Source organism: Syngnathoides biaculeatus, chromosome 16 (assembly GCF_019802595.1).
Source record: "Syngnathoides biaculeatus isolate LvHL_M chromosome 16, ASM1980259v1, whole genome shotgun sequence".
Lineage (NCBI taxonomy): Eukaryota > Metazoa > Chordata > Actinopteri > Syngnathiformes > Syngnathidae > Syngnathoides > Syngnathoides biaculeatus.
Window position 1 is genome coordinate 24,744,929 of NC_084655.1, and position 27,307 is coordinate 24,772,235.

The following is a 27,307-nucleotide window of genomic DNA, read 5'->3' on the forward strand; positions in this document are numbered from 1 at the left end:
AGGCTCGACCAATCAATTTCGGGGAACCTAAATGCGGAACGCGTTCGTCTTCCGGTTTCTTAGCCTCCAACCGCACGCACTACAATCATTTCCGAAACAGGCGTCCAAGGCAGTGGCTCCGTTTGGCAGGTTTGTCCCAGCGGACTTGCCGTAGGTTGAAGTCCAAGTCGGCTCTCCCTCCCCTACAACCGCCCCCCCGGGGTCAGAGTCGAGCGCGTCGTGCCGCACTCGCGCCGACCATGTCCGCCCGAGACATCGCCCGCTTTTGGGAGTGGGGGAGGAAGATCGTCTGCGTGGGCAGGAACTACGCGGAGCACGCCAAAGAGCTGAACAACGCCGTCCCCGCCGAGCCGGTCCTCTTCTTGAAGCCCCCCACGGCCTACGTGCGCGAGGGCTCGCCCATCCTGACGCCCGCCTACTCGGGCGAGCTGCAGCACGAGGTGGAGCTCGGGGTGGTGATCGGCAAGCGGGGCGCGGCCATCCCGCGGTCCGCCGCCATGGAGCACGTGGCCGGCTACGCGCTGTGCTTGGACATGACGGCCCGGGACGTGCAGCGCGAGTGCAAGGCCAGAGGTCTGCCCTGGACCCTGGCCAAGGCCTTCGACACCTCGTGCCCGGTCAGCGAGTTCATCCCCAAGGAGCGCATCCCCGACCCGGGCGACGTCGGCCTCTGGCTCGAGGTCAACGGGCAGCTGAGGCAGAGCGGCCGCACGTCGAGCATGATCTTCTCCGTGCCCCACCTCGTCAGCTACATCAGCCGCGTCATCACCCTGGAGGAGGGCGACCTCATCCTGACCGGGACCCCCGAGGGGGTGTCGGCCGTGCGGGAGCGCGACGAGCTGCGGGCGGGCATCGACGGGGTCGTCACCGTCACCTTCACAGTGGAGAGCAGAGGTGGCTCGGGGGCCACCTCGGAAGCGAGTTGACCCAGGGGGTCGACGATGCGGCCTTTGTCCGCCAGGGGGCGACGGCGCGCCGCACTGGCACAATTACAATCTTCGGTTCCAACGCCCAAATTGTGCCTTGTGCTTTTCGCGCTTCGGAATTAAAGAATGATTCGGGAAAATGTTGCAAATCAAGATGAAACCCCAACAGAAGCGAAGCAATAAAACATCATCCCAACCTCTCCTGTACCGCTCAATTGTCATCATTACAGTGGACGAGTTTGGGCGAGAGGCGGCCGACAAAAACCGCCATTCGCGTTCAAAGGTCGCGCGGCAGGGCCGGATTTCAACGCGCAACTAAACAAACGCAAATCTCGCTGTAGCAGACTGCAGTCGCTTGCGCGGTTGAGGAAGGGAAGGCCGCTTCACCTTGTTTGCTTCCGGACACGCTCAACAAGCTCGCGCCCGACCGGCCGAGCGACCCGCGAGTCTCCGAAGGCGCCTCGAAGCTCTTGAGCAGGTTTTCGCTTCGGAGCCACGTCGAATACAGCCGACGTCTGCTCGGGTCCACTTTCCCGGGACAAGTACTGTCCACAATTCATCATTTTGCCCCTATGGAGAGAGCACAGGGTTAAACCGATGTATAATACGTAAATACTGTGAATAGGAATTTGTGTGGAAACTGCTCGTTTATCAATTCTGCTTAGCAACAAGTGGCCCATTTTTTTTTTTTTTTCCACTGGCCTCTGGGACGGACCGTTCTAATCGAATCGTCCCGATAACGAGCCGCCATTTGTCCAACTTCCTAAAAGATGGCTGAGGAGCGCAACGCAGGGTCAACGGCTGCCAACTCAAATATGCGAACAAAGAGGACTGCCAGTGAGTGAGTTAATCCAATCCTTGCAATTGTTTTCCCTTCGTAATGGCTGTAAAAAAAAAGATCCCCAAAGAAAGAAAGTTGGAAGCGACGGTGCGTGCGTTGAGAAAATGAGCATTTTGTGCCTTGCGTGCTGCGCTGAACGACGCTCGACTTTGCGGCGGTGAAGCCGAAAGCAAAAACACGGCTGGAAGAAGTGAGTCAGGGACGATCCATGAAAGCAATCAAACACTCCATTTGCTGCACAACGTGCCAAAAAAAAAGAAGATGAAAAGTCACCTTTAGTACATCTCCAAACACCTTCCAAGTGCAACATTCCGCTTCAACACGTGGCTGAATACCAGAACTGCTATTAAAAGCATGCGTGCAAGTTTTTCCTTTTCTTTTGTGTTTTTTTACAGGCCAAGTTAAGGCTTGTAGGGATACGCAAAGGAAAATCGAGCCAAGTGCAAATCATTTTTCTTTCCACTGAGCCAGTGCGCACGTTGCGGCGGAAGAGCCCAGATGGCGGACCAAAGTGTGGCGCGCATCGCGGAACTCCTAAAAAGCTCCCAGGCTTCCCCGTCAGGCTTATTTTTACTTTTTTCTTCGGCCTCGCCGTGAGAACTTTCCGTTCGTTTGGCAACCGAGCCGCCGTCGGAACCTCATAAAAGCGCAAGCGCGTCTGGAAACGTCAGAACTTCCAGCGAGTGGGGATTTTGTAAACAAGCGTGCGTCGAAATCTTTCCGCAAAAACATCGAGTCCGGCTTCCACAAACTTTGAACATTCCTTCCTTTGGTCAGAGCGCGTGCAGAATTCCTCCGAGCCCGACCATTTTTCTCGACAATTCAAGTTGAGAGGCCCAAAAACCACAAAGCAGAGAAAAATCCCTGCGCGTTTCTTCCCTCAACTCAAGGAGGCTGCGGTCCAGGATGGAAAAAGTGGCCCACGAGCGTCTTCATTTGTGGTTCCTCCAACAAGAGAAACCACTTGGGGGTTTTTTTTCACCTTCTAATTCTACTTTTTTGTCTGCTTCGAAGAGATCCGACATTTTCTTCCTCTCCATTTTCCCCAAATCGGAGTCTCTCATCCCACGGCCACGCAGCTCCACAATGGGAGAATTTGGCGCTCGCGTTCAAACTGAAAGCTTGGAAGCTGCCAGCTGAGAAGATTCAAAGAAAGCATCTCCGCGAAAAAGAAAAGATCACATTGGAGGGGACGGAAAAACAACCCAACTTCCCTACTCTGGCCGCTTTAGAGCGCCTCATTGTTGGCTGCGAGTGCGCGCATGTTACACAGATAAGGCGAAAGGAGTTTAAAAAAAAAAAAAGTTTCTGTTGTTGCTGTTTGCCGTGTGTTTACGTGTCAAAATGCGTCACGGCCACGTTTTGACGTCCTGGCTCTCACGGGCCAGCGCAATTGGATCGCTGCTCATGTCGTTTGCAGTTTTAAGTGATGAGCACAAATCACGCTGAAATTTAGTGAGATGTGATTGAGTCCTGACATATTTCACAGATTTTCATTTCATGTCCCCCGCAGGCCGGTGTACAGCAAAAAGCATTACGGGCCGGGCCGGGCCGGCAATTGTCAGCTTTGGCACAAGCGGGTCCCGAGGGAGCGCTTGTGGATTTTGGTGGGGGTGCCACTACAAAACTGGAGCCAGACTCATAATAGAGGGCGAATGTAACAGAAAAGCCCGACGCAGCAATTAGTGCGGGCGTGTAGAAACCGACAGCGACGGCCAAAGCCTTTTAGGCGTGCGTGTGAGCGTGCCAAGTCGGGAGAATACAAATACATTCGACGCGCATCAGATATGAGTGACCCCGACGAGCGTTCACACTCACGCCGTTCACGGAGCGGGAAAACAATCTGTGTGAACGGCTGCACGATCTGGACTAAAAGCAGAAGAGAACGACGTGACACCGGCGACGCTTTGTATGACCCAAACGGGAGCATCAAAGTGGTCGAAAACAGGAAAAAGGTCCAAATGTGGGAAAATGATTCACATCTGATACAAAAATGTCTCATCGGGAAAATAAAACAAAAAAAAACTGAAAATGAAGATGAAAACAAGCAAGTCGAGCTAATACTTTATATATATATGTGTATATATTGAAAAAAAAAAAACACACACACACAAAATAAAACAAAATAGCGGTTTATCACTCCTCGTGAAGTAAGGCATATTCTCACGTCTTGTCGTGTAATAAATACATGAAAATCTTTCAGTTGTCAGTAAGTCAGCGTATAAATATTAGCTTAGTGCATAAAAAGGCCAAACAGATGACAAGCAAATGGAAGCAGAGCGAAGCAACCTCAGTGTGGATTCGGCAACATTTCCGCTCTTTTGGATCGAATGGACGTCGTGTCATTATCGGAGCCGCTTATCCTCAAAAGGGTTGCGGGAAAGCTGGAGCCTATCCCAGCTCGCTTCGGGCGAACGGCGGACTGCGCCCTGAACCGCTCGCCAGATATCGACGCCATGGCCGGGCGGGAATCGATCCCACCAAAGGCAGGCGTGTGTACCACGACACCATCGGTGACATATTGGATTGAATGAAATACTCCAAAAAGTCAAAGTTCACACTGACAAGTGTTGTGTTCTAATAAGATTACTAGAAGAAGTCACGCTACCAAGGTAGCAGTCGTGGCTAACGGGTTTAACTGGTTCATCGCGCGCGCTGATGCTAGCTTAATATTGCAAGCGCTGCCGTTTTGTGGAAGGCGGACGGCGTTGTCACGGCGACTGCGCATTACGAACCGATTACGGCCACGTATGCGCAGGGCGCTCGCGCGTGTCCCGAGGAGCTCGGCTTCGGTCAGCGGCTCGAAGGGGCCGACGTTTTATTCTAAAACTGCAAACCTGCCCTTAAAAAGTGTCTGGCGGTTGCTTGGGACTAGAGAAGAGATCCTTTTTCGCATAATGTCCCGGAGCCCAGCGGTTGAAGGGGGTCCGAACCCACTGGGAGGATCCTGCATCGTCACATCCGCTTCCCGAGGCTTTTTTTTTTTTTTTTTTTTGGTCTAGCCCCCCCCCCTCTCCCGCTAGTCCCATCCGAAGGCTTGTCCGCTCATCTGGTAGAAGCGTCGGTTGTGAGGTCTGTAGAAGTCTCTCAGGTTCTGCAAGACCCCGGCGGGAATCTGGGGATGCGGTCGTCCCTTTGACTTCCCCAAACAGCGAGGCCTGCCGCTCCCCTCGGATTTCTTCAAGCAGGGGAAACCTTTGGTCCGATTGAAGTAGAAGTGCTTGTCGGAAACGACCCTCTTCAGGCCCAGGAAGTCCTGAACCCGAGCCATCTCCCCAGCGGGATCGGAAACCAATCGCTCGCCGCAAACAAAAAGGAAACGCGACAGGGGGAAGTAGCGAAGCCAGTTCTCCAGATGTTGGGCGTAGAGGCCGATGCGAACGGCGCTCCACGACGCGTCGATCGGTCCCGCCGAGGCGTTCCTCAGGGCCAGGCTCTGGAACGAGGGAAGAGCCGGGTTCTTGGACAGAGTCTGCGCGTAGTCAGACACGGCTCGGGTCACGGGGTCCCGGACCACCACGATCAGCTTGGTTCGGCGGTTCAAAGTGCAGACGCGACTGGGAGCCTCCTTGGTGACGAAGTAGCTGGGGGTCTTCTCCACGGTGATCTGACCGTCCAGGGTCCGAGGCATCAAGTTCCTGCAATGACACAAAGCAGCCTTAGGCTCTTTTTTCCCGTTCGGTCCATTTGAGGGAAGTACTTTCGGCCGTCACGACCCGCACTTTTCTCAAATGGTTGCCACGGCCGAAACGATACGATACGATACGAGCCCTCCACTTCGGGCTTCGGCCGTCTCGCAAAAAAAGGCACAGAAATGCTGGAGGGGCAAAGGTCGTTGGTCGTCACGGTTACGACGATCCCAACAAGCCGCCAGCAAAAGTCTCACTCGTCGGCCAACGACCGCATTTTGAAAATTCTCATCCTCGGTGGGGAATTCCAACCCCCCCGTTTTTTTGAAAGTCGGGCTTTGGCTCGCGGGCGGGTGGAGCAAAAAAGCCCAAGATCGAGAGGGACCCCAAACACGTCGTGAAACCTGCGTGGAGGTCTGGCGCTCCATAGACCCCCCCCCCCCCCCCCCCAATGTGGGGCCTAATGAGGCCAAACCACAAAGAAGGGCAATTTCCTCCAGATTGCCGGAACAACATTGCGACGACAAGAAAGCGGGCGACCTTTCAGCGCCGAGCCCAAAAGCGCGCAGAAAGCAGTGATGAAGGATGGGCTGATGTAGCGAGAAGGTTCTGGACGATGGCGAGGAGCGTTGATGTCTCGGATGCCGACGCAAAAGTTGGATCTTAGCCAGCGCTGGGAAATCGTGGGCTCCGTGGTTTTGCCCGCGATTCACTGACGGGTCGGCGCCGGTCGGTTGCCCAGATGTCGAGGATTTCAGGCCCAAATTGTTGCCGAATGAATTCGTTTTGGCCGACACGTCCGTCGTTTCCAAAAGTCTTCTTGGAAAGCGGACAAAGACGCAACTCGCCGTTGACGGCGTGGAGACGGGCGGCTGGCGCCAGCGAACCGGGTCCTGGCCACGTGAGTCAGGTGGGAGGGGACGGCGGGGGCGGGGGGGGGGGGGGGGGGGGGCGGCGTACGCTTCCTCCCTCCAGCGACACGACGCCGATTACTCTCCCGATACACCGAGACAGTCCGGATCTCCTGATTAAATGCAGACCCCGCAAACTTGGGATGCGGCTAAGAGACTTCCTGCCCCAAAACGCGGGGGCTCCCCCCCGCCCCCCTCATCCTGGCGCGAGCCAACCAAAAGGAAGTTCAGATGAAAAATATGCGCAAGATGCAATTAGAATTTCATTTTCGTGGAAGCAATAACAATGATTTAGTTGGCCGGCTGGATCTTTTTTTTTTTTTTTTTTAAAGAAAAGAGCAACAGCTTCTTCCAGTGGCGGAAGAAAATCGATGGCGAGTCGTTCGAATCTGTTCAAATCGCGGACATGAAAAAATTTGGGCCCAAGGCGCAAATTTGTGCGGTGAAGACATCTTTTCCGAGTCCGCTGGAATCGTCGGGGTTGGCCTTGCGCTCCCTCCCCCACAACACGAAGGAACGACTGCCTTTTTAACCGAAGAGATCATCAGCCGGAAAGTTTCGGGATCACCCCCCCCCCCCCCCCCGATAGCGGTCGTCTATTTCCCGTTTGAAGGATTTTCTGCTTCCGACTCTTTGAAATGCGCTCTGCGAAGTCTGAACATCCGAGCGGGGCCTCGTCTTGGGTGTCATCCCATCTCGCGGCCTCGTTTTGTATTGCGGTTGGCAAGCGCTTTGATTTTCAGAAACGATCGTCAGATGGCAAGAAAAGCTTGGGCGACATGAAAGGTCAAAGGTTCTGCTGGTGTTTTTCAGGGGCCTGGGACTGCCAGATGCCTCTTGAAGAAGAAGACTCGTTTGTCCCGCCTGGATGACTCCTTCTTCTTCTTCTTCTTCTTCTTCTTCTTCAATTCCCACCACCCTCAAGACGCAGGCCCGCTTCACGACTTGGGCCGACTTCCATTTGGGTCCATTCAACGACGACCGGCGAGTCATCTTTCGCTCGGGATCACGTTGCCGGCGTGTCTTTTTGTGGCGTTAATCCTCCATTTTTTCAGACCCCCCACCCCTTCCCAAACTCAAATGTCAGCCCCACGGCATGCCCGGAAAGCGCACATCACGTCATGTAACGTGAAGGCGTCAGAAGGAATTGCAAGTTGACAAGTCGCGAGGAAAAGAGCTTCGCAGCAACGGGAAAGCTCGCCCACGAGCGGTCGGTCGCACACGGGGAAGTCTGTTGACCGCAAGTGCGGCGCGCTAGCGCGAGCGCAACTCCCTCGCATATCTGGCGTCGACGCTCAGGTTAAACTCGTCTTTGCGGAGTGTGCGTGGCCCCCGTCCGGTTCGGAAAAGTCTTTCAAGACCACGTCACTTAGAATCGGTCTCACGGAAAATTTGGGGCGAAGAGGAGCTCAGGGCACTGAGCAAGGAAACCGAAATCCTGAACCTCAAGAAAAAGCAAAAGTCAACAAAAGCAAAGCGCAAAAGCTGAAATCTCGAGTCCAATTTCGTTCGATTGCCGTTGTGACGTTTGGATTTGTCAACTGGAACCCAAACGCTTACTGGCGCCGACAACTTGTAGGCAGCCCAGCTCGTTGATGACGTTCAGGTTTGTAAAACCGCTGTAACGACTACCAGACGCCTGGAGACGGCGCCGTTGCGAGGCTTTGGATTTGAGATCGGCACAGCTTTTCGGACGACGAAAAAGATTAGGCGGCGAATTGCGGCTTGTCACGTCGATGAAGAGGAGAGAAATGTCAAAACGTCACCTGGAGACACATTTAGGGTCAAGATAACTCTTAATACGAGCATGGGGGGGGGGGGGATGACGCCGTTCAAGGTGCAACTGACGAATCCCAGGTTTAAAAAAACTGCAGTGAGTAAAAATTGCTCCCTGCGCATTTGACGTGGAAATCAATGATTACTTTGCTTGTTCGATGATGATGACGATGTCGTTCTGCTTGCTTGAGATTCTTCTCGACGCAAAATCCTTTTTTGTCTGCTGTCATTTTCTTTCTGTTGGTTCAGCGAGAGGCGGCCACCTGCACGTATTTCACGTTGACTGAAGACTAAATTGTCCAGCGATCGGGCGGCGCTGGCGACCAGTTAAGGACGTTTTTCCCCAGCTCGCGCTCGCGGCGCTACAAAATTGTTCACGCGGAAGACGCCAGGAAGAGAGATTGAGACGTGAAAGGACGAATTCAAAATGGGAGAAACGTGCAGGCCAGCTTAGCGGCTTGCTAAAATTAGCAGCAGTCAAAAGCGTTTGCGTGTGTGACGGAAGGTTGCTGAAGGGACGCAAAAAAAAAAACCAAAAAAAACAACAACAAAAAGTGAAAGAAATTGCACCTCGTTTCTTCGACAGATCCTTTTATCTAAAAGCGCTCGGTCGGCGCTTTCCAAGATGATTTTTGAGCTTCTGCCAGGTCGCTCGGAGCCTTTCCCGGAGTTCCGACAACATCCGGCCGGAGACCATCGCCGAACCTCAACGGAGAAGCTCGCGCTGCCTCGACCGCCTTCCGGACCGATCGCTCGTCCTCACGCTCAGGTGAGGCGCGGCCTACGACCTGGACCGCTGGCCTCTTCGTCGCGGGGACCCAAAAACGTTTACGTTTGGAATTCAGTCTTCAGTGGAATCCCAAAACTATCTTCAGTCATTCATGTCTTACAAAAAGACTTTCAATCTCGAGGCGACATCATTCCCTAAAGTGAGGAAAAGTTGAACTGGCCAAGAGTTAATTGAGTGGTTCTCAAATGAAATTCATTCATGGGGCGTAAAAATAACTGGCAGGCAGCAGGACACATTTGGATGGACAGTGACGAATATGTGCAGCTCCCAAACGCTGAGCGACAAAAATAAAGTATCTGCGTGTAGTACAACATAGATTGCGTCGCAGTTGCCACTTTTGCTCTGCACGGAGCACAGGGGGGAAAAAAAACAAAGACAAAATGAAGAAGACTGAAGGACAGTCAACCTTTCGACAAGTTTTAGTCGAGTTAGGCCAAGTCCTAAAATTGGTGGCATCAGTCCAGCTACGGGCCTCCAGTGCGTCCCCACCGGAAGCCGGAGAACCTGAGGAAGGAGCCGCGCACGAGCAAAGTCCACAGCCGTCAGGCGGACACACTCGATACGCTAAAGTCGTCCGTTTAGGGTTTTTGTACCTGTACCACTCGAGGCCTCTGTCGTAGAACCTGTCGAAGAAGTGCGGTTCGGCCCCCGCGGCTCGCACGTCCGGGTGGATCCGGAGGAACTCCAGCAAGGCTCGGGTGCCCCCCTTCTTGACGCCGATGATGATGGCCCGCGGGAGGCGTTTGCTCCCGGGGCCGCCGCCGCCGTCGTCGTCGTTTTTGATGTCCTCCAGCAGGCTGCGGGGCTGCACGGCCCTCGCGCGCTCGTCGGCGGCGTGCGGGGGCCGCGTCCCGGGAGCCGAGGGCCAGATGGCCGTCAGGCAGTAGAAGAAGGAGGCCACGGCCAGGAGCGTCGCGGCGCCCCGGCCGAGCTGCGGCCGCCTCCGCGTGCGCCCCATCCCGCCCCCGCGAGCCGGTGCACAAAACGGGCAGAACGCTTGTCGAACGCCGGCCGCATGGTGCGCCGTCTGCTCGGCACGTGCGAGCTCCGCTCGTCAGTCCTCGTTCAAGGTTCCCTCGCCCGCCCTCCCCTGCACACGCCCCCTTTTTGTGATTGGCCAAGCCTGCGGCTTCCGTGCAGAGGTGGCAGAAGCGACGCACGGGAAAGAAAACCGCGAAACTTTGACCGTCAATTGCTTGTCTGCACCCACCGCCCACAAATCGGGTTCCCTCTCCGGAAATCGGCGGACGGAAGACCCCGAGCGGGAAGACGACGAGGGCAAAGGGCACCTCGGCCCACCCGACGGCTTTTCGGGCCCAAGCGCCCCTGAAATCCACGCGAGACAGGTTCGCACATCCGCCTCACGCTTCTGAGCTCGCAGGTTCGAGTCCGGCCTCCCCGTGTTTGTTTGCGTCCCTCGATTTGGAGCAACATTTGAAATGTATGAAAAGGGCGAGTGAGAATTTGTACAGTCTCTCTCGAAAGGATATCACTTTTTTTGTCTGGAGTGATGAGATCTCCAAATAAAGCAAAACCGTTCACGTTTGAAGTGCTTTTTCCTTTTGAAGTCAGGCAAGATGTCACACCAGCAGCTCGGAAGATGCTGACGGTCGACAAGACAAAAGCCACAAAGGCGACACGTTTCATGTGTGCTCAAAGGCACAAGAATGACGGATGGAGGTGGAGAACGAAAGCGGCCGGGCGCCGTCCTCCTCCCCGCGCGTCCGCGTACCTCACACAGGTCCTAAAAAAAAAACAAAAAAAAATGGAGACGTCTATAAGAAGACGAGGAGGGGGGGGGGGGGGGGGAGCATTAACGGCCCCGAGAGGAATTCAACGGCGGCAAAATCCGCAAAAGTCGACCGCAAGATCTCATTCGGCATGGAAGCAATTTCAGCCGCAAGAAGAGTCGGGAGGAGATCAACGCAAACGGCAAAAATTTGGGCGACCGCGATAGACGGCGGCTGCGCTGGAGCAATAAAAAGAAAAGAGGGAAAAAATGGCGAGTCTGGCATTTTTCTTTTCTTTTTGAAGCTGCAAACTTGTTATTGACCTTCCCACTTCCAGGCCCAATCGTTGAAAGCGGAACGGCGATCGTGACGACGTCACACGGCCTGAAGGACATTCGGCAAACGGAAATCATCAAAACACGAGTGTTAGTTTTGCACGTTTGAATCAAATCCATTTTTTTTTTTGTTCCCCCACGCAAATGCTTGAGTGCATTCAGTTTCGGGCCTTCACCTTTAAGTTGGCCTCCCGGGCGTTTAGTGGCGACCAATCCCGTGAACCGAAGGTCCTTTTGTTCAAATGCCGAAAGTCACATTTCAAGCTGCTAACATTTCTGAAGCCTCCGTGTTCAAATATTTATTTTCCTGACTTCATTTTTTTTCACAGTTATGTGCAGCCATAAGACGGATGAAGTCGCATCCTTTTTTTTTTCCCCGGGTGTTTGGGGTCGGGGGGGGGGGGGGGTGCATTCAGGGGACACGCCCACAGTGTTTGAGAGCGGAGAGAACGACTTGACCCTTGGGGCTTTTCAAGCTTTATACTTCATACTTTATGAATCATATAGTTCATCATTGCAATCGGAAAGGGCTGCTCGCTCTGTCGTTTGTGAAATATACAAGACAATTCTTTTGAAATGATATCATCTTTTGTATTTTCCCATCTTAAAGTGCACTGGCAATGTTCATAATGTCAGAGTGTATTATTTTAATGAGAAATCGACATTTTTGGGGCGGAGAAAACCTTTTTTTTTTTTTTTTTTTAAATGAAAACTTGGGCCTGTGGTTTACGTAAAGTTTCCCCAAAAGAACGCCCGTCCGGCTAATCCAGGTTTTGAGACTCTGGCCCCGATATGGAGCGTTCCCACACTTTGGGTCGGTCTCCACCAACCAAGACGTTCCGTTCGCGTTGCCCGGCAACCTTGGGCAGGTTCCGGGCGGAGTCGGCAAACCGGCGGCTGACGTCCTCGCCGCTTTTACGGCTTATTGTGTCAGGCCTCTCATTAGCGGGCCGCACTTTGCTCGCTGGACTTTCCCAACTTGTTGTCATTCCACCCTGTCGAATGCACAACGTTTGGGATGGGAGCTGTCGCGCTATTACACACGCGCAAAATCAAAACGGGGGAAATCGGGAAAAACCTGTTGGTCGGCCTTCCCTCGAGGAGGCGGGCGTGAATGCTATCGACTGTCCCGTAATGTCTTGCAGGCGAGAGGCGGCGTTCGAGTTTGTGTGCGCGCGAACGCGTCAAACGGCTTCACGCCGCAGAAACCGGAGACGCGACGGAACCCCGTGGGAAGAGTCCGCATTTCAAAAGGAATGTCAAATTCTGTCCGACTCAAACCAGCAAACTAGCAGCTTGGGTGCCGACAGCGGTTTTGGCCGAAGGCAACGCGGGTGTGGCAAATACGCGCGACCGGCCAGCCGGGAAGGGAAATACCAAATACTGGCGTGCACGTGGTCCAATGTCCGTATCAAAAAAGAAGAAGAAGAAGTTTTTCCATCTTCGTTCAACGTCACAAAACTTGTGAACGTCTCATCCGTATCGGACGGAACAGGAACGAAGCTCTGCAAACCAAAGCGATGTCAGCACACCGCCGGCTGCCCTTCCTCACCTTCGACCTTTTGGCGATTTGTGCGCGGTACTTTTGAAGTTGACCTTCAAAGGCAACATCAAACAAAGACTACGATTACAACTTACGTATTTGAGTCGGAAAGCTTCCTGCTAATGCTAACACAAAGTGGGCACTGCCATGGATGGGCTAACAAATAGTCTTTGTGGCATTGTTCAAGTCCTTTAACACACAAAGTGGCGTACGATATGTAGATGGACAATTTAAGAACACAGTCATATTATTCTCGGAGAAAAATGAACAACGTGACTACAGTTTACCAAGTGGTTTGTATTATACTGCCCCCAGGCGGCCAAGGCGCAAACTCCATGTAGAGCATCACAATGTCCATTGAATTGATGCACAAAGTAGCAAAAATCTGGTTCGTTCTTTTACGTTCACATTTCAAGCCGCTTATCCTCACAAAGGACAGGGGAGCACCGGAGACAATCCCAGCTGTCATCGGGTGGGGTAAAACCTGAACCGAGCACCCGGTAGCGCAATTCCCAGCATTGTCGCGCGGTTTCTGCAGGACTTCAAATTTGTAGTCCTGTAAAAGAACCACCAAGAAGCAACACGGCCGGCCGGCCGAGCCACAACCTTGAGGTGCGCATCTGTTGCAAACGCACACTCCAGATACTTTGGGCTAACTTTGCCCAAAAATCAAAAAAGAAATAAATAAAAACACCCACATTTTGCCCCCCCCCCCCCAACCCAGCCGGTAGCTATGCAGAACATCTCATGTGACGAGAAGATGAGAGAGGATGAGCAAATTGCAGGGTTGGCTCAGCGGGTTGCGGGAGGGCAGTACGAGTCCCGACGGGCATTTCTTTGGGCCTGCGCGCGGAAAGAAAAACGAGCTGTGAAAATCGGCATCACTTTTTTTTTTTTTTTTGGGGGGGGGCAGTCAAAAAGGCTTCGACTTGTGACCTTCAACACCCGAGATGGACCCAATGGGACTCCCGACCTGCTGGTGGGGTCAAAGGTCACAGGTCACGGCAGACGCGCCCCCGAGCAAGGCACTCAACTGCCCAGTGCAAACACACGCAACATCGTGAGAGGAGCCGGTCGATCCCGCCGCATAAAGAATAATAACAACCGCATAAAGTTTGTTTCTTGTTAGGGCCTTGAGTTGTTTCCATCATCATATTAGTAAGAATAATAAGAGAAATTGTTACGTTTGGTTCCTTTCATTTCAGGCAAAAATATTGAAGGCCTTTTTCATGGTGACCAGTTTGTTGGGTCAAAAACGTGAAAAAAGTGAACACATTTTCAAATGTTAGCAAGTTCCACACAACTGAAATGGGTTATTTAATTTCTTGGGGGTTTTATTAATCTGAAAAAAACACAACTAAATTGAACGAGCTGAAAATAGATCGATGAATTCCAGGCAAAAGGCTTTGTACAATCAACTTTTCAGTAGGTATAACAAGTCTACACACCTGTGTTCAAATGACAAAACCGAGGGGATGTATAAATACACAATTGAATGAACATGGTTGCACAAGTGTGCACACCCCTTTGAGTCCAGAATTAACCAACCCGCCCATGTTAAATTGCGGTCTGAATAATCCCAAATCCAGTTCAAGTCGCTTGAGTCGGCTTTCTTTGGACTTTCAAGCAGAAGCCGGAAGGATTTATGTGACCGTTTGTCGAGTAAACAAAAGTATATTCTTCAGTTCATTTCCCGATTTGTTCCCGAACGTCTACAAAGTTCCATTTATATGAGCTCCCTTGTTTATGTGGTCTTGCTTCAAAAAAAAAAAAGAAGAAGAAGAAGAAGAAGAATTCAAAGTGCACAACCCGCGAGGGTTTATTGTTGTTCTTCTCCAGACAGACAAAAAGCACAAAGAAGGAGGTTCCGCTCAGGATGATCCTGGTCATGACCGAGACCCCCCCCCCCCCCCGCAAATCCTTGTGTCGTCTGCGACGAGACCCGGACAAAAGGCAGCATGTGGGCCCCACGATCAGCCACTTTTGAAAATAAGAACCCGTCTGCCTGATCCGTCCAAACAATACCGGTCGGTGCCGCTTTGAAGCTCTCAGGTGGACTCGGTCGGGGAGAAGCGCGGGTGTCATCTACAAAAACAGATGAGTGGGTTGATGATGACGACGATGATGTCAAAAACCCCGGCCGGGTAAGACGCTGGTGGTCCGAAGAAGAAGGAACGTGACCATGTGATCGGCGAGCAAAGTTAGGAGCTCATTTGCTAAGCGGAAGCTTTTTTTCTTTCAGATGATACTTTTACGTCAAATGGGTTGACATGCTCACTAAAAGTATGCTCGGCCTTCCGCCTTCTGGTTGACGCCGTTCCCGATCCGGATTCAGGATGAGCTCCTGCGAAAAAAAAACATCAAAGTGTGTCCACAGTCCAAGTCTGTCTGCTGATTTTCAATCAAGAGGATTAGAACTTCCTGTTTCCTGTTTGCTTCCTCTCGGCCCTCGCAGCTGCCGCCCCGATGCCAGCCGGATCCTTTTTCCTCTCACATCTGCTTTCAGTTTGGATTTTTGTCTGCTGGGTTTGTTGCTACCTCATCCAGGACCCCCCCCAAGGAGTCTGCCTGGCTGCCATCTGCGTGTGGAACCACAACACGGACATGTGATCAGCGGCAAGGAAGGTTTTACTGGCTAAGTGAGGGCCACGGGGGGCAAAATTCGGGCGAGACGGAGAGGATGAGCGGCAAGCATCAAAATGTTTCATGCTCTAAATAGAAAGGCTGCCCCAAAACGCTTTCTCGTGTTAACTTCTTTCATTCCCCCCCCCCCCCACCTCCTTTCGGGAATCCTTCAAGCATTTGACACCTCGAGCTTTGCACTTTTGGAAGCATCCGATTTCCTTGCCCAAGTCTCGCCAGTCGTTTTTCTCTCTCGGGCTGCAGTTTGAGAAGCCGTCATACCGCCCCGATGCCGACTGTTACGTTCTACTACTCGTGGCAAGTTTGTCGAAAGGGGACCGGTTTTCGGCGACTCACGTAGCGGAAGTTCCTCAGATCGTCGACCGCCGCTCAACTCCTAAAGCGGCCTCCGTGCAAAGCCGGGCAGGGAAAGTCTGCCCGAAGGAAGGCCTGCACCGGATCTTGGCGGCAAGCACTCGTTGCGACGCTTGACCACCAGAACCCCGCGAGCCGGCGCGGAGGCCGACTTGCGACGCAACTCCCAGAGGTAAAATTTCTCAAGACTTTCTTTCTGATGGCTCCTCACACCGGATCATAGCTTGAAGTTTTGTCGTACTTTTGGGGTTAGGCTGTAAATCTCAACCAAAAGAATTTCACATTCTGCACGATAAAACTCCACGGGTGCTTCCACAACTTTTGAACGTTTGGAATTCCCTCATGGGCCGGTGTTCTGTTCCCAAAAATGAAAACGGAAAGGCCCGACTTACTGGTGGACTCGGAAAGATTTGCTGGGTTAAAAGAAGACTTCTCGTTGCCCGACGTGGTTGCTTTGCTGCCATCTCTCAGTCGGGACACATTCGATATCTTTTGGTATCCTTCCGAATGTTGCGCTCACATCGGAGGTAACCTGCACACTTGCAGAACCTTCACATGCAACCAATTTTTCCGGGGCCTTCGAACTCGCATTTTTAACCCATTCATGGGCAGGGTGGCAATTTTTGGCCTGATTGAGATTAAAGTCTCCTAACGGGCCACAATCAAGGAAATACATATTTTCCGTGGATGGTTAAGTTAGATGATAACTTGAGGCAGCCATGTTGGGTCAGGAAGGAAAGGGAAATAATAATAAGTGCTAATTTTGACCGATGAGTTATCCTCTCCTGATACCAAATTATGGCTTCAGATTAAAACACTTGGATATTTTGCTATACTGAAGGACATAATGCGTCAAGATCACGATGTCCCAAAAATGGGACGCTGCCCACGAACGGGTAACCCATTCTGCCAAACCATCCACGTGGAAGGATAATATCTTATAGCGTCACCTGGCGGTGAAGCCTTGTGATTGCATTTGTTTTTTTAAGCTTTTCAACATGAAGTCAAAAAAAAAAGAGCAAAAGGCAGAGCCGCTCTTCTCAATCAAGGTACCAAGCAGACGGGGCTTATATGACACCAAATTATGGTGCTTAAATGACCCTGAATATGAATCAGGTGTAACCAAATTCAGCTGCGTTCCAACATGGACCAAAGGAGCTCCATAAAAGGCCGCATTGGTGAGTTTGCCCTGGAAGATCTCGAGAGACGTCATCAAACGGAGATTCCGGGCCAGTCAAATCTTCTTCTGGACAAACGCAGCAAATATCTGGTCTGAAACGATGTACTACAGCCACAAACTGCACCGTGTATCGTCCTCTGCTCAGGGAGGCTTGAGTCTCAAAGGCTTTCGGGGGCCCACGGCTGACAAAGACGGATCTTATCTCCTGATCCAAACCCCGAGATGGGGCCAAGCGAAAACTCCAAACCCCACATGAGGCGCAAAGAACAACCCTTGAGAAGGGACTTCAAATGGAAGTGGGGGGGGGGGGGGTTACATTGCTGAAGTCACAGAAGGTTTTACAGCACCACCTGCTGATGAAGGGTTAGGGTGCAATTGGATTTTTCCTCATTATATGGGAGGCGTCTGTCCTTTCAAAATGGCTAAAAACAACAACACGTGCACGCAAAGGATAAAAGCCTTCACCTGAAGCACGTTGGCAAAATATGCACATACGAGCCATCGCTGTCAAGTGAGAACGGAGTTCTGGAGCCCCGCTCTGATTTGTCCTCGACCTCCTCAACCTTCCGAGCAAGACCGGCAGAACTCACAACTGCGTTTTTCCCCAACCGAGCCGAGTACCAACGCGGCCGCGGTCGCCACTCGTGCGTTACGGAGGCCGAGCGTGGCCACGAGCTGGAGTCGACTAACCGGGCGCGACGAGGACGAGGCCTCGGGTCCATCCTGCTACACGGGATGGACCCGATGAGTGACGCGTTGCTCGCGTGACACCGGATGAAAATACACATTATACAAGAAGAAGAAGAAGAGAAGAAGAAGAAGAAGAGAAAAAGACAAGAACATAGGCATCATCTTTTCACAATAAAACGATCCTTCAGCAACCGAGAACATTTCATTTGGGCCCAATTTTTTTTTTTTTTCTTTTTTAAAGAGCTTCTTTTAGGACATGCTGAAACTTTCAAGGTCAACATGATGCGCTTTATTTAATTGTCACTGGAAAATGTAACATGCGTCATGTTCTGCCTTGACAAAATGTCAAATCATTCAGTCGGAACCAAAAGGTACGTTAAAATATATTTATTTGACTTTTTTTCCCCCCATTAAACATGGCGCTGCAACTGAGTGGCTAAGTACTGCTTCTTTTCATCAAGTGCTAATGGGTAGCAAATTCATAAATAAAATATTTGGTCCCTGCCTTTTTCATACATTTCCATGATTGAAAAAAAAAAAAAAGTAAAATAAAACAGAGGCAACGTTGTGCTTACGTTAGTGTTACGCTGAGAAATTCTGTCCATACAACTTGTGAATAAAATCGGTGACAATGCGCAGAACTCGGCGGAGTCCAACCGACTTATTGCCGGACCAACACTAACGTTGGATGGATGAAAATGTATTTCTATTCAATTTCAAATCCATACCGGAAGACAAAAACGTGTGTAAAAGTTGGCTAAGCGATGCTCTCCTGAGTCTCAATTACTGCAAGACAAAAATGTTTGTTTGTTTTTTTCCTACTGTTGCTGTCCAGTGGGGCCAGGCTCCATCAGAACTCTGGTGCTGCCGGGTCGGCCTTTTTCCCCCAGAGCGCATCATTCGCTGACCGCACTTTACTGAGCAGATCCCGCAAAACTCCTCCGCAATGCTCACTTTATTGTCCATCGACATGTTCTGCGAAGCAAAAAAAAAAAAAAAAACAATCATCATCATCATCATCATGTGGACTTTTCGGGGCATCCAGACGGAACCAGACATTGTGCAGATGCCTTTTCCCTGCACGCCATCACAGACGTGGCATCTGTAAAACTGACCTCTACTGGAGCGATGAAAAACTGCCTTACGAGGTGTAACTTTCACAATTTTTGTTTTGACTTGTGACAAAACGGCTGCGTTACCACCGCTTGACAACAAGGAGCAGTTGGCAGCTAGTGAACAATCTTTTTTTTTTTTTTTTTGGCAGGGGCGGGGGGGGGGGCCTTCAAGCTATTTATTCCCACTCCCACCTGATGTTTACTGCCCAAGAAAACAAACTCTGTACTTTGATCATTTTGAAGAGCAATTTGAGCAAATTGTGTGAATGCTGAGCCAAGTATTCCACACACATACGCGCCCCCCGCCCCTTTTTTTTGAATGAACAATTGCAAAAGTGTCAGCAATTTTCAAAAAATTTAAAGTCAAAGAGCTCATTGATGATACAGCAATGTTGTCATCTTGTCCAAGAAAACCAAAGTATTTATTTTTGCTGTTCAGATCCGACGAGAGTTGTTGAAAAATGCCGTGACGGGTCAAATTCTTCTCAGTTCCTTGCGTTGTTTGGCATTTGAGGTCGGCGGCGGCGTTTCTCAACATTGAGAGGGAAGTGCGGATTCGATTCCGACTGTACCTTTCGGAATGAACTTTAGTGAGCTGCTGAATATTCAAAACCGAGACAAGCCTCTAGCGGGGCCGTCGTTGACAAACTCGTGGCCGAGTCCATTTCCGCACTTGCCGCACAGCACCTGGAGTCAAACGCAAAAATCGGGTTGACGCTTTCCCAGAGACAAACGGTGGTCTTGTGGCGCCGGTACCTTGAAGGCTCCGGGTCTCTCCTGGCGTTTGGCCACGCTGTCTTGGCGGACCGTCTCCGTGAACGCCGGCCAGGGAGACGAATGCTCGTACTTGGAGCGGCTGGAGAACAGATGGTGATCGCACTTGGCGCACGCGTAAATTCCTACACGAAAAGTGAGGTAAGATTTTAGGCTTTTATGAAGCGGAAAGTTTTTTGTTTTTTTTTTTGGTTCACTATCAAAATAAAAAGTCAACGTGGTCAGCTATTGAATAGCACATCCATCGGCCTTACGTTTGAGGTTTGGGGGGGGGGTTGAAATCCGATTTCTCAAGATATTCCGAATTTCGCTGGCATTCCAAAAACATACGTGTTCTGTTGAGCTTCGACTCATCAACTGGCTGTCTCAGTCGGAATTGTTTTTTGTCAATTTGTCCTCCTTCACTGATATAAACTCGGCTGGTGGGTGAAGTTCAATTAACGAAAAACACAGAAAAGGAAGTAAAAATAAGTTTCAGTGTTTATGGAGATGAACAAGTTAAAAATAAATTGCACTGATGTGATTGTTGTCGTTTATTACCTCCAGGAAAGGATTTTCTTATTTAACATATACTCCAATTTCACAGAGGCTACTTCTATGAATATTGACTTCACAAGCTACTCAAAATGTAGAATATAATGAATTTTACAATTTTCAAGTAATCGACGGCGCGGCCGTCTGACACAATTCTGGATGCTGATGTGGCGTCGAACTCTCAATTTGTTGGCCACCCGCCCCTCGTTGAGAGGAAGTGGCCGCTTTCATTTGGGAGGGTTGTGCAACCTTTACGATTCTTACGAAAGGGCAAACTTTGACGCACCTTGCTAACAACAACAATAGAGACATGGTTTTTTTTTTAAAGATTTTACAGTATTTGCCAACACAGCAGTCGACCTATTTACAAAAAATAAAACTAAAAAAAAAAAAAAACCAGCTCATTAAAAAGTGCTGTTTGGCTAGCCGGCTAGCAAGTTACCTTTGACTTTGAAAGCGAAACTAATTAAATGACAACGAATCAAGAAATAACAGCGTGAAAACGTCGCGTCGGTAGCAACAGCACCTGGTTTGAAATGGTCTTTATAAACCTCCCGACCGAAGAAGGAACAGAACGACATTTCCACCGGCGTTCGTCGACCAAGTCTGTTGCTCCAAGACGCAACAAATCGGTTTTGAAACGCAACATCCGGGCCGGCCGAAAACCCAACTCCTTTCAGAATAAAACCGCAAATGGAAATGGACTCTCTCACCGTGGTCGCAAATCTGCATCTTCCCTGTCCCGTTGTTCAGTGATCAACATTTTAAACCAACGAGTCTCGAAGTGTGATTGTCAAAAGAGACAACCATAACTTCACTGCGGTTGTATTTATGTAACTTTGGAGTTAGAGACATTTCCTGTATAATTCTAAGTTATAATTTTCATTTTTACTTTACATACATTTGTTCATTTCTTTCCATTGAAACGCAGTGTCGACGTGAAAACTGCAAACGATGATCGTGGCTTGGAATGGTATCAAATATGCTGTAAGTTAAAAAAATAATAAAAAGAGAACTCCTTTTTGCTGAAGACTTGATCGAACTATTGTAATGTTGGCGACGGTGTTAGCGGAATGCATCCTCGGCGTCTTTCTGTCCACTCCCGGCAACAAAAACGCAGAGGCCCGGCTGGAACTGTGATTTCGCAGAAAAATCTTTGCTGCCACCTGCTGGCATCCTGGTGCCAAGCACCAATGAGGAATCCGAGATCGGCGCGATATCAGAAATATGAAAGGAGAAGAACATATTCAAGTACATATGCACTGTTTATTCTAGTCCTCTTAATGAAAAAAACATAGTCTTCCACAGCCAAAACCAAAATGTTGCTGATGTGTGTCCGATTGATGAAACGAAAACGTGTTCAAATCGGGTTTTTTTATTTTTATTTTAATGATAAGTGTCACCTTCCTTGTGAAAACCTCTGCTTCATCTCTGAAAGTACTCCAAAGTTTTAGATCTGGTCTGCTTGAGGCACCGGCAGAGTCTGGAAGGCGTCCTTCTTTCGCGGGCCCTGCACGTAAGTCACAGGTCAGAGGTCAGCGGAAATTCAAACATGGTTGCGTAGTCAGCGAGAAGGAAGTCGGCGACCGACCATAAAAGCTCTTTTCTCCTGCGCGGTCTGGAAGCGACCGTGACCAAACTTGGACGTGGTGTCGATGAACTTGAGCTCGATGGCTTCCAACGATTTGCCAGACGTGTGCACCAGCAAAGACTTGCGGGAAGGCGGCTGTGAATTTTCCACGTGGCGAAGATACATTTTAAAAAAAAAAAAAAAAAAAAAAAAGGGCAGCAGGTGACAATTACCTTCCGGAGGGTGAGGACTCGTTTCTTGGCGCCGACGACGCAACCTTTCACCATGACGAAATCGTTATTCACGCAACCGTAGCGCGGGAAGCCTCCCCGCAGCGGCAAACGGGACACGAGGAAAACTCGACCCTCGACCAATATTTGGATGGGAAATGATCATGGCAGAAGCAATTCTATCTTCTGTATAAATGTATTACTCTGAAGCGGTGTGCGCACCAGGGAGGAGCACAATCTCGATCAAAATGTGCCAAAAACTTGGCACATCGTAACACAAACAATTCTGTACATTCCAGTGGGCTGCTCTTAACTTCAAAAAAAAAAAAAAAAGAGGCTTTTTGGTTTGGCTGGAATGGATTAATGGTATTGTCATCCGTTTCAATGGGGAAAGACGATTTGAGATACGAGTGTTATTTGCGTTAAAAGAATGGTCACGGAACAAATTCAACTCTTGAGGTTGCCGTCTGGTTTTCCCTTCCGTGACGGGGAAGATGATGCGGTCGACAGCCTCCGAAAGGAAATACCAGGGGCGTGATGGTCTTCTGGCTGACGTCGTAGTTCCGGACCACCTTTCCGTCCCGGACCGACTCGATATATCTGAGGACAGCAGCGGTTAGCTCGGCGCGTCGGCCGAACCGCGGGTGACCTCACCTTCTTGTTGATCTCGGTCCGGTGGTGAAAGCCCTTCTGTCCGGCCCGCGCCATGCTGAATCCCACTCGAGCCGGATGCCACGCGCCGACGCAGGCCACCTTGCGCAGGCCCTTGTGGGTCTTCCTGGGGAGTTTCTTGTTGTGCCAGCGGCTGGTCACACCTACCGGCGGGTGACGAATGAGTGCGCCTGGAGAACTTTTCACCGTGGTTGTAAACAACGGGGGCCAGGGTACATCCGGGTGGCAGACATTGGCCACAAGTTCCGCTGGGAGCTCAAGGGAGGAAAAATAAAACATTGTCGTCATTTTGGGGTTTTACAAGGTACGCTCATCGAGGCTTAAACTTCACAGATCCGCTGGACGAGACGCTCTTCCACGCCTGCCTTACGAAAAAAGTACTTGACAAAAACAGTAAACGATCGGATCCCCGTTGACGAATATAGCGGCCAACGTCGCGATGACGTTGACTTGGAATTTTTCCCCGGATCCGGTCTCGAATCACGTTCCCCTCTGAAACGCAAATGGCGGGTCGCGTGTCACCGACCTCACGTTACGACTTCCTTTTCAGCACATTCAAAGAGCGTACAGCGGAAGGGAAGGAGGCCCAGATCCATTTTTTCAGTTGCTGTGGCGCAGTCAAATGAAGTTTCTGCCACCCGGAAGCGCACGTGACCTTCTGATTGAATTCTACTCGGTACCCTTTAAAGCCGTGACCCTCGGTGACCCCGATGACGTCGATCAACTCATCCTGGCGGAAAACGGCGGACACGGGAACATCTCGCTCCAGACGCTCCTTTGCCCAGTCCACCTTTTCCGAAACGCTGCCCCCGTTTAACTGCACCTCCGAGATGTGCGCCTTCTTCTGCTCCAAGGGCAGCAGGCGCATCTGAAAATGAGTATAAAAAAAAGCGGAAAGCGGAAAGCGGAAGCGTGTACCGAGACTTTTATCACACAAGACCGTGTCTGAGCGATCGTGAGATCACATCAGTTGTTCAAAGTGCAGCTCGATCGCGTTACGTCGCAAGTGGAAGCTTTCGCACCCTCTTGGCTTCCCTTCACCTCGGTTTTGCCCTGGCAAAGTCTGCAAAGTTGTGCTTTGAAAAATTATTTTCAAACCGTCATTCGAAACGCCTCCCGACAGCCACGCTCGTTTTGGGGGATGCGAAATGTAATCTTTGTGCGGATGTTGCCCTTTTGCCACGGCTTTGCAAGAGGTCGGAATCAAAATGGCTGCCTTACCTGCGAGTGAACGACAACCCGAATAACTGAACAATATTTTTTTCATCAGAGTAAAATCCTTGTCCAGCGCCTTCCTTCCCGCCTCATCTTGCCACTTTTTACTGTATTTGGTGAAGGCCTTCTTCTCGCTCTTGTGCCTGAAAGGCATGAAACGTGCGCAGGGCGGGGCGGGTCGGGTACTGCACGTAGACTAAAAGCCGTGACATTTTTGGGGCACTCGCTTACCGGTTTTTGTAGCATCTGCGCTTGCACTCGTCACTGAGATGCTCGGCAAAGATGGTCTTGAGGGCGCGCAGACCTCGCACGGTGCCGACGTAGCCCACCACAATCAGCGGGGGGGGGTCTCAATGATGGTGACCGCCTCCACTTCTTCGCGCTTTGTTTGCTCTGTGGGGGAAATGGAAGGCCGATTGTCGAAGCGTGCTACGAGTCCCGCTCATGCTGCGTGGTTTAGTTCCAGCGGCTCGTGAAGGAATCTCTTGTATTTCACTTTTTAGCACCTAGAACTGTGTCTTTTTAAACTGTATCCGGGGAACATTTTTATTCAGCGGGTGAGAACCCAAATCAGAGACGAGGCGACGACATCACCATCGCCGACGGAAGGAGACGATACAACCGGGAGAGCGACCCGGAAACAAGTCGGCCAAAGACTCCGTTCTTTTGAAAGCCTTTTGTTTTGTCCCTAAACAAATCAAGCACAGTGAATCTGAAATCTCAGCGTTATTGTTGGACCGTGGGTGCGCATCAACGCTTCGGATTTAGAAAAATGGTTACCCGTGAAAGTCGGATTGCTGACATCATTTGGTCACTAAGGAAGCAGTTGAGCGGCTGTTGCTTAGCTAGGTCGGCGGGTCGCGGATGGGGAGCTCGCTCGTCGGCTGGGTTGGGCCACAACGAGGTCCGCGTAGTCGGTCGCCCGGTCGGTCGGTCAACCGATCCGGTAGGTTTTCCTGACATTTGAATCGGCTTGGCAGAGTTTTCATTCAGTGGGATTGACAGGAGGTAGGTTGGTGGATTGGTGGGGCACGGCTACAGCTACAGCTACGTGGTACATACCCGTCAACTTTTCGGAGCGCCGACCTGTATAAACTACCCCAAAAAAATCCTTCCGGAGAGCTAAAAATCCTTCACACAACCCGAAGCAAGCGGGGCGCTCAGAAGTTTAAGCTGCGGCAAAAACTAGTGGCCAGGAACTCTTTCACCAAGAATGGAGCGCACAGAGGGGAGGATTTCCTTGTCGGCTCGCCAAGTTCTGCACTTCGTTTAACACTTGGCAACGACTGCAAGTCGACGAGGGCCAACGTGCGCAACAATAGCAACGTGTGAAAATTCATCTTACTTTTCAAACCGAGACGGCAACCAATGACAAATTCCAGATAAGGAGATGCCGCCCAAATCGTTTCAAGGAGCAGGCAAGGTCGAACAAAAATCCGTCAGCATTCCAAATGGGAACATGACAGCAATTACGTCCAAGGCAAATGACATTGAATTTGAAAATTCAACAAACGTTTTTTGCAAAGTTCCAACAACACATTTAAGTGTGTAGAGAAAAAAAAGTGTTCTATGTGGACACTCCCTGATATGACAAATTTTCATTTTGCACTTCCTTTAACCCTGAAAAACATAAACTTATCATTGAACTTCAAATTTAACTCGAACATTAAGATGAGTTACTTTTCACAAACCATTCAAATCTGACTTCATTTCAACAACAATTGGCTATGCTATTAGACTAGGAAATATTGTAAAAAAAAAAAATTTTTTTTTTTTTTAATTTAAACCACACCAATTTTATTTGATCTTATTTCAAAAGTTGTGCTTTTCATTTAGACCACACATTTTATTTAGCGGCGGCTGGAAAACGTCGGCCTCACAGTTCCGAGGACTCGGGTTCGATCACCTTTTTAGGTTTTTGCTGGTTAAAATGGAGCACTTTCAACTCTGACCTTCACTTTTCGATCTTTTTGTTTTGTTGACATTTAATGTGACATAATAAAAACTAAAAAGGTTCAAAGTAACGTGTCCCCAGATGAACAGTTTTCATCCAAAATAATGGGACGCTTTTCACTGACCTCGACTTGGCCACTCAACCGTCGCTCGCTCGCTCGCTCGCTCGCTCGTGCGCATGCGCCACATTGAGACGAGAACTGCGGAGGTCAAATCGGGGATTTGGCCGCCGTCGCTCCAAACGAGCCGTGATGCCGTCCGACTTCGATAAGGACGCTTATCCGGAGCCTCCTCGGCAGACTCCGGCCGTGAGCAAAGAGACCGCTTTGCCGAACCCAGCCTTGATTGTCACGAAACTCTTTTATTACGCCGTGGACTTGCCCGTCACCACATTTCGAGGTCAGCTAAGCTAACACGAGCTAGCACAGTAAGGCGCTTCTCTCGCTAAACCGGAACGCACACAAATGACAATTTTACTTCGGCTTTATTCAACTGGACTTTGCGTTTTAAACGATTGGCCTGTCTTCCCTATGACTTCGCATTACTGTAACTGGATCGTGTCCTAATTTCGCCATTTTGTAGCGACTCTGTTTCAATGACATATTTCGTTGAGGTCCTTTAGCTCACAACGCATCTCGCAAAGAAGCGAGAAAGCGTTAGTTACTAGAAAAACAATATTTCCGTCAGATGCTTTGTACTCATTTTGTAAATTGCACACAGCTTAAAACAATATGTATCTCAAGTTCAAATGGTGTGTTTAACTATTTATTACAGAGGGTCAATCGATTTAGGTCTTAAAAACGAAACTGCAACGACGATTGTGTGTGTGTGTGTGTGTGTGCTCAAGTCACGTTTCAAAAACGTTATTGATGAGTGAGCTATACGGTCCCGTGGAACATACCATTTTTTTTTTGGGTGTGCGTTAGACGAGGCTATGGCTAACTAAATGAAACTCATCCTGAACACACAAAAAAAAAATGCAAATAGGAGCATTTTCCAGAAACCGCAAATACGTTGGGGGGTTTGCCAGACAATAACTGTAATAACTGCACTGAGCTCGCGTCACACTATCAGCGTCTCTCGTTTCAAACATTTCTATATATGTGTGTATTTTATAAAGGCATTTTCTTCACATTCTAGAGGTCGTCGACGGGATTAAGGCTAAAAACAAGACGGTCTACTACCACCAGAAGTTCCGCCGCGTTCCTGACCTGACCCAGTGCCAACACGGGGACTACCTGTGCTACTACGAGGCCGAGATGCAGTGGAGGAGAGACTAGTGAGAGGATTTCTCGCGTTCAGCTAAAACTGACACCCATTTGGTACACGTGCGCAAGCTGTATCATCATCATCATCGTTGTTGTCGTCCCTCAGCAAAGTGGACCAGGAGATCGTGAAAGTGGTCCAGGAGCGCATGCGGGCCTGCCAGCAGAGAGAAGGCTTCAGCTACCAGCAAAACTGTTCCAAAGAGATCGAGCAGTTCAACGTGGTCACCAAGAACTACCAGCTACGCTGTGAGTTGCGCACTTTGTTGCTAACTTTTGACCTCGGACCTCATTGAACGTTTTCTTCTCGACTCAGACGGCGACTTGGGCGCGTATGCCAGCGGCAGGAAATGCCTCATGAAGCAGAAGGAGAGGATGATGGCAGCGCAGATCCAAAATGCTTAGCAGTCCTCTTCGTCTTCTCTCAGCGTTGTAAAATAAAGTACCGAAATGTTTAACTTGAAGGATACAAGAAAGCCGTTTGAACAATTTGTTCTATTATGGTTGGAATTCAAGATTTAGAATAATGGATCAAGGTTCATCACCCTAACCCCTCGTGTCAAGGATACAGTCAATTATTTGCGTATAATTCAAAGTTCAAGTAGTCTGCAGGGCTGTTCCAACAGATGGG

The 27,307-nt window shown here is 50.1% G+C and overlaps 4 protein-coding genes and 1 pseudogene across 5 annotated transcripts; 2 read left to right on the plus strand and 3 right to left on the minus strand.

Moving 5' to 3' along the window:
- The first annotated feature begins 48 nt into the window (after positions 1–48).
- fahd1 (fumarylacetoacetate hydrolase domain containing 1) lies at positions 49–1,133 on the plus strand. The gene has a single exon (XM_061845244.1). The coding sequence runs from the start codon at positions 240–242 to the stop codon at positions 924–926; it is 687 nt and encodes a 228-aa protein (XP_061701228.1). The 5' UTR covers positions 49–239; the 3' UTR covers positions 927–1,133.
- Positions 1,134–4,786: 3,653 nt separating this feature from the next.
- LOC133514726 (heparan sulfate glucosamine 3-O-sulfotransferase 6-like) lies at positions 4,787–9,924 on the minus strand. Its single transcript, XM_061846625.1, has 2 exons — positions 9,467–9,924; positions 4,787–5,405 (listed from the first exon to the last, which is right to left on the minus strand). The coding sequence occupies exons 1-2, from the start codon at positions 9,829–9,831 to the stop codon at positions 4,787–4,789; spliced, it is 984 nt and encodes a 327-aa protein (XP_061702609.1). The 5' UTR covers positions 9,832–9,924.
- A 7,796-nt stretch (positions 9,925–17,720) lies between these two features.
- msrb1a (methionine sulfoxide reductase B1a) lies at positions 17,721–20,456 on the minus strand. Of its 2 annotated transcripts, none has more exons than XM_061846628.1 (4): positions 20,298–20,456; positions 19,220–19,362; positions 19,036–19,150; positions 17,721–18,323 (listed from the first exon to the last, which is right to left on the minus strand). In XM_061846628.1, exons 1-4 carry the CDS (start codon positions 20,350–20,352, stop codon positions 18,304–18,306), a joined length of 333 nt encoding a protein of 110 aa, XP_061702612.1. In that variant the 5' UTR covers positions 20,353–20,456; the 3' UTR covers positions 17,721–18,303. The 2 variants fall into 2 exon arrangements, with proteins under 2 accessions (XP_061702612.1, XP_061702610.1); XM_061846626.1 differs by lacking the exon at positions 20,298–20,456 and adding an exon at positions 19,492–19,656.
- A 646-nt stretch (positions 20,457–21,102) lies between these two features.
- Positions 21,103–25,600, minus strand: LOC133514655 (large ribosomal subunit protein uL3-like; annotated as a pseudogene).
- Positions 25,562–27,140, plus strand: ndufb10 (NADH:ubiquinone oxidoreductase subunit B10). Its single transcript, XM_061846383.1, has 4 exons — positions 25,562–25,810; positions 26,552–26,690; positions 26,786–26,925; positions 26,993–27,140. Exons 1-4 carry the CDS (start codon positions 25,663–25,665, stop codon positions 27,079–27,081), a joined length of 516 nt encoding a protein of 171 aa, XP_061702367.1. The 5' UTR covers positions 25,562–25,662; the 3' UTR covers positions 27,082–27,140.
- Positions 27,141–27,307: the final 167 nt, after the last annotated feature.